The 6,808-nt window shown below is 38.6% G+C and overlaps 1 protein-coding gene across 1 annotated transcript; it reads left to right on the top strand.

Moving 5' to 3' along the window:
• The first annotated feature begins 218 nt into the window (after positions 1–218).
• LOC116030631 lies at positions 219–3,997 on the top strand. The gene is made up of 3 exons (XM_031272938.1): positions 219–333; positions 453–519; positions 2,152–3,997. Exon 3 carries the CDS (start codon positions 2,877–2,879, stop codon positions 3,708–3,710), a length of 834 nt encoding a protein of 277 aa, XP_031128798.1. The 5' UTR covers positions 219–333; positions 453–519; positions 2,152–2,876; the 3' UTR covers positions 3,711–3,997.
• Positions 3,998–6,808: the final 2,811 nt, after the last annotated feature.

Below are 6,808 nucleotides of genomic sequence, written 5' to 3'. Positions count from 1 at the left end.
ATATGGGACCAACCTGTGATCTTATTATAACTAGTTTAATTTGAGCCCAAACTCTAAACCAACTCAATCCACACTATTTTACCATAACAAAAAATCAGATTTTTTGAAAACTCTAGACCCACCTCTCAAGCCTTAAAATTTTCAGCCCAACTTTACACAATTGTCCTAGAATGTTCTCTAAATTTGGAGCCCAACCTCTTAGCTTGACCTAGGGTTACGTGCCCTATTTAAAAGCTACAGTGTTTCCTTCATTTCCCTCAATCCCTCCCGTGTTCTCCTTCCTCTGCCTGAGTAGAAGAACCACAAGACAACTTAGGAATACAAGCCTTGGCAGTGAGCTCTCTCTCCTTTCTTTGTTTTTTTTTCTTCTACCTCATTTCTTTCCTTCTTATAACTCTCATTATTGCTTATGTGTTGTGCTATTTATGGTGTTTGGGGTTTTGGGGTTTTAGGTGGTGGAGAAGGAGTCAAACTTGAGGATTGAGGGGGGGATTCTTGCTTTTTGAGGCTAGCTTTGAGGTAAGACACCATGGCTGCTCAAATCTACGTTTTAGCTCCTCTAAACCTTTATTTTTCTGTTTTCTTGTCCAAAGTGATGTTTATGATGTTATGGGCTGATGTTCTAAGCTAAAAATCCTGCTAATATGTATGTTCTGGAGTTACTTGTGTGTTGGCTGAGTTTTGGAGGTTCCCAGTAGTAATTATAGGGGTATGGTGGTCTGGGTGTTGAATGTGTGGACTGATGTTGTTGTTTTAAGTTCCTCTACTGTTTATAATATATATATATATATATATATATATATATATATATATATATATATATATATTTGATTTTAGTCAGATTACCAGTGGGCCACAATACGTTACATATATTTATATTATTTTACTTTATTTTATTGAATGTATATATGTACATTGGAGTTAGTAAAAGGCTGTCGCTGCATGTTCATATATGTTTTTTTTTTTTTTTTTTTACTTTATTTTGTTAGGAATGTATATATATGTTTGATTTTAGTAAAACTGTGACATGGTACGTATATATGCATTTATTATGTTACTTTGTTTTATTTTATTATCGCATTTTGATTAGTTTGTTTTGGGTGTCCTGTGATATCGCAATATAAATATCATTGAGTTAGAAATGCCTTGTTTTGGGAAATCTATTGTTTCGGAAATGGAATTATGTATGTAGTTTGAAATCCTATTTTTGATGAGATTATTACAGTATGACATTTTATAGCCCAAGGGCAAAGAATACAAAGTTTATTCTTACTACTATGGAGAAGTTATGTTGGTGAAATAAAAATATTGATAGGATATTGTAAAACCTTTTATGGGAGGTCATACGAATAAAATAAATTATTTTGGTTTATTAAATATATAAAAATGTATGGATTTGGAGGATGCGATTTGGGCTGCGGTCCTATCGTCAGAAATTTGTGTAGCTTGGTAGAAAGTATTCTGGGCTACTAGGGTTGGAGCTATTACTCGCTGGGCTTGGAATCCCAGTTAGGGGGTGTGCACACTTAAGGTAGCAGTCCTGATTCCACCTGTGTTTAAGTGGGAGCAGTTTTGGGTTCAGTATCCCTGTTGGATTTCGCTGCGGTGATGGTCCCTTCCTCCAATTGTTGTGATTAAGTGGGAGCAGTTTTGGGTTCAGTAGAGAGTTACTGTTCTCTGTTGGACATCGCTGCGGTGATGGTCCCTTCCTCCCATTGTTGAGATTTGGTTTCCTCCATAATATCACTAAACATAAGTACCTACTTATACTATAATATAGAATGATACGTTTTGCTATGAGTACGATATGATGATGATATAGAATGGTATGATTTGATGTGAACTGATATGATATGTTTATACTTATATATTTGTATATTTACACTTATCTATAGTACATTGGGAGATAAAAACATTTTGAAATTTAAATGGTTATACTTATGTAGGATCTTATGAGTTGACATGTAACTTTGAGTTGGCGTGTAACTACATGTTTTCAAAATGTATAATTTTAACTGTTTTTAATTACAAACCCCGTAATTTTTTTCAAACTTGTAAGAATGTACTTATGTTACGGAGTACAGTGGTTCTTGCTTAGCATTTCTGTGCTAATTGTTTGTCTTTTGTATTTCTGAACTTACCCCTTTACAGGTCAGGAGTGACGTTTGCCTCGAGAGCGCAACTTAGTGTTTGATTCTCCAATTGTTATTTTGTCTGGATAGATTAGATCCATGAGTTTAGATGTGATCCCTCAAGACACTTAGATTATTATATTATTACTATTTTTGAGGTGGTTGTAAACCTATTTACTGTAGACATTTGCTACCTTTCTTCTCAGTAGCTAATACTTGAGTTTTGTATCATGCTCTAGACAAGTTGGGCTTGTAGAGCTATGTTTTGGAACATATTAACTTTAAGTGTAAGCCTTGCACTTATCTGTGAGTTGATAGGTGTGGCGGTAACACTCCCTACTTATAGGAAGTTGAATCTTAGCTTAGTTGAATGGAACTTTATGAATATTATATCGTTTAAGTGCATAATTTCCATAAGTTTGGTGATGGTTTTTGGGGGTGTTACAGCCGGGGTCAAGGTCATTAAGACACTTGACACCCATCCAACTTACGACAGTGGATAACTATAAAGGGAAGCAGCTTTCCGTTGGCCGTCATTTCGACGACAACATTTTAAGAGAATTCGGTTGTTTGGACGAAGTAAACGGGCTTCTCAGGCACCCACAGCTCCGCTATCTATTTGAGTGGAGAGGACCCACCTATGCGCCTGTTACTTATGAATTCTTGGCGACCTTGGAAATTCGAAAGGAGGTCAACAATGCAAGAGAATCCATTTCGTTCACTCTATTCGGCAACCACTACAGTATGTTTGTCAACACTTTGGGTGTTACGCTCGGATTCCATGATGCCATGAGCGTGTCCATGCCATATTTCAGAGACTTTAAGGAGGATTTTGATTCAGACGCAGTTGCTAGGCAATATTGGAGAAGCATCACCAACAATGCCCCATACAACTCTTCAAACTTAAAGGCAAACCTCATCACCCGCAATGCTCTAAAGGCTATCAGATTAGCCTTTGTTATAAATCTCTCCGGCAGAACTGCAAATCGCAACAAGGTATACAAGCAGGATTTGTTTTACATGTGGTGTATGGAGAATGAGGTTGGCATCAACATGGGCGTTCAAGCTAGAAAGTGGCTCCAGACCCAGCAAAAGCCTAAGGTTCAGACTGTGTTTATCGGTCCTTTCGTTACTAGACTGTGCTTCGGGTTGGGCCTATTGGACCGGTTGATGGGAGAAAGAGTTGAAGGTTGCACAATTTCTTTCTCCGTGGGTGAGTTCTTTGCCGCAGAATTAAAGCTTGGAGATAATGATGCACCTGATCTAGAAGCTTCTGATGATGATGATGAGGACGAGGAAGAGAATGAGGAGGAAGATGCTGCACAGGAGCAAGGCCCTATTCCAATGGATTGGGACACGACGCAGAACTTTCATAGGCATCTCCATGATGAACAGATGAACTACTGGCGTGAGCAGCATACATGGCAAGAAGGCCACTTCACATCCATCTCCGCGAGACAGGATGTCCACACCGAAGACCTTAACCGCATGAGAAGGGCGGTGGAGGAAAATGATAGGAGAATTGCTGCGCTCGAAGCTAGATTTGATAGGCAATTCCAGCCCTTCTGTGATGACTGATGCCTTCCTGACCTATTGACATTTGATACTGAGTTCCTTGACAGTGGTTACTATGGTTGATAGCCCCATCTGAACATTAAGATCCCTACGCGCGGGGTTCCGACTTTTATTTCATTTATTTCTTTACTTTGCTTTACTTATCTTTATTGCTTTATATTATTTACTTTGCAACTGCTTTACTTATCGCATTTCTATTCGAATAATTCTGCTTAATTACATGCATTATTATCTATGTTTCCGCTTTTATATTTCTATCAGCTTATAATAATTAAATAGTACTCCGAAAACCCTTTTTGTATGTTATGTCTCCATTTCTTATAGAGCATTTATAACGGGAGCAGGCCTATGCTGGAAGCTAAAGTGTGGAAAGAGGGATGCATACTTGGTTTATCCTCTTATCCCTTTTCTAATTTTAAGCCCCGTTTTGATCTTTAAAGTGTGGAAATATTTCTTTATAGCTTTGTGTATGCGTATATTAGAGCTTACCATGATTAATAGGATCGTTTGATGCATACCCTATATCCCAGAGCAATTTCCAAAGTGTGGAAAGGGATTTTTATTTGTCTATCCTTAGTATCCCTATTTCGTTCCTTTACCCTGTACCGTATGGAAACATCGAGGACGATGTTTGTTTTAAAGTGTGGAAAGGACGTACTTCGTGCTTTACATGCTTACATGCTTAGTATTAGAAGTTAGAAGCTCTTGGGAATGATAAGCGGGTGCATTTGCAGTTTTGAAAAGAGAGTTATTATTTGTGTTATCTAGAGAGAATTTTGACTGGATGTCCAAAAAGTTTTACTCTCGAAATATCTTTGAGGAAGTTACTTTTCGCAGCCATGAGAGTGTTTAGAGCCAAATAAGTTTATATTCTTGCCTGCTTGCATGATGTTCACCTCTTATTTACGTAGGACCTTAGTCAATGATCTCTCGAAGTGGGAGTGTGCACTTTTTAATTTGAGAAAAATAAAACTAGCAAGGCCCGGAATTGAACTAACCTTGGTAGGGCATGGGGCAAAAGGTGAGCCTTGATGGTAAGCTTAATGAGAAAACAAAATCCTTGATCATAAATAGAAAAAGGCATGAGGGGTTGACATGAGGAGAAGTCGAAAAGGCAAAAGGCCAATCACCAAGAGTTTAAAATTGAGGGAAGCCAATTCGTTGGGTTGTGTCCAAACCGTAGTCTTCGGTAAGCAAAAAGCTTTATCTGGAGTTGGTTGTTTACATAAAAAGATCCCAAAAATTGAGAAAATAGAGTTGAGGTGAGCTGCTTCGCTAGGATTCGAGTACCCATTACACTGACCTTCGAAAAAGCATGGAGCTCCATGTGAAGTCGGGTGGCTCGATGACGTTATCCTAGGAAGTGAGAAGAAAGAGGGACCGCGCTAAGCCAAAAGCGGTGAGTGGTCCATGCCCCTACCCTCATTTACATTTACGTTGGGCTTTGGCGTATAAGGATGGAAAGTTGGTTATCTAGTGCACATCGTTCCCACTAGTGGGATCGGCTAGAGGCCCTATTTAAATAGAAGGTGAACCAAAACTTCGGAAATGCATGCTTGCGTATGGTGCGAGGAGTGTGATCCCTTGTTTATCTACGAAAGGTTTTTATTTCCCGAAAATATTTATTGAGTTGCTGACATTTGACCAAAATCCTTTGTAGATAACACAAATGCTTTCCCCCGTTTCAATAGTCTTAGACACTCATTATTTTGACTTGCCAAAAGCTTTGTCTTGCATGAGAAAGTATCTCGGAGACTTATGTGCTTAGATAGGAAAATGTCTTGCTTGAGGACAAGCAAGAAACAAAGTGTGGAAAATTTGATAAGACTCCGAGATACCCTTATTTCAGGCACATTTTAGGGTGTTTTATCGCGTCTATAGCGTCCTTACTTGATAAATTATGTTCGTAAATGCTTGTAAATCACTAACTGATGCACAAAAGCTACTTTTAGCTTAAAAGAAGCGAAACAGGAGCCCCGGGAGCAAATAGGAGCAAAAGTTGAGCTTAAAGAGCGAACAAGGCATGAACGGAGCCCCGGAGGACCAAACTGGATGGTCACACGCGTGTAAGCGTGCGTGAAAACTTTCCAGTAGCCTCCCACGCACGCTCACACGCGTGTGGATGGCGTGGAGACGATGATGCGCGAATTTCAGCTAGGGTTGTCATTTCGGAGACTATTTAAACCCTTTGATGAATTTTCAGAAGAGGTTCCCAGAAAAATTAGTTTCCTTTTCTTAGTTTTTCCTTTGGAGAACTTTCTCCATTTTTCTTAGTTTTTTAGATTAGATCAATCTCCATTCTAGCAAGACAACAAGCTTGGATTGAAGATCTTCTTCTTTCTAGGTGATTTCTATTTCATTTCTATAATTTTAGCTATCTTGTTCTTGGATTAAATTAGCTTTTGCTTGAATTTCATATTATGAGTAGCTAGTTTAGTCTAAGGATTTGGATTGTGTGGTTGAATATTGCTAGTGTGATGATCTTATCTCTATATCTTGGATCTATGAGTTTGTGTTGATGGATTATATATTCTTGTCTATTGATTGTCGTTTTGATGAGATCTTGTTTGGATTTGGCCAATCTAGATGAGAGATTGAGCTCTTGACTCTTTCATGTCTTTGATTAGAGTTAGGATTTAAAGCTTGACACAATCATAGTTCCTATGGACTTCTTAAGAATAGTAGGATAGTGTGTAGCTTAAGTGTTTGATAAAATTCCTCTTAGAACTTTGGATGCTTGAAGGCACTCCTAAGTCAAAGAAGCCTTAGTACACAAAGGTGGAAACGGACTAAGACAACACACTCTTGAATAGACAATATCCTAGCAATCCTAATCCATGACCTTAGACACTCAACTATGCAATATTCATGAACACTATCCAATCCTTACCCCTCTTTACATATTCACAAAATCCTTTTTACTTTACTACTCTCTTGCACTCAAACCAACCAAATGAACTACTCTCACTCACAAATCCACCCTTCACCACACTCGAATCCGATGCATGATCCAATCAAGTAAACTCCCGAACGCTTGACACACCTCCACGTCCCTCCTTCAAGACCGACACTCGGGGAGTCACAGACTTTCCGTTTTATCA

This window comes from Ipomoea triloba, chromosome 9, assembly GCF_003576645.1.
Source record: "Ipomoea triloba cultivar NCNSP0323 chromosome 9, ASM357664v1".
NCBI classification, from domain to species: Eukaryota; Viridiplantae; Streptophyta; class Magnoliopsida; order Solanales; family Convolvulaceae; genus Ipomoea; species Ipomoea triloba.
The sequence above is the reverse complement of the archived record's forward strand: the minus strand, read 5'-3'. Positions and strand labels throughout refer to the sequence as shown.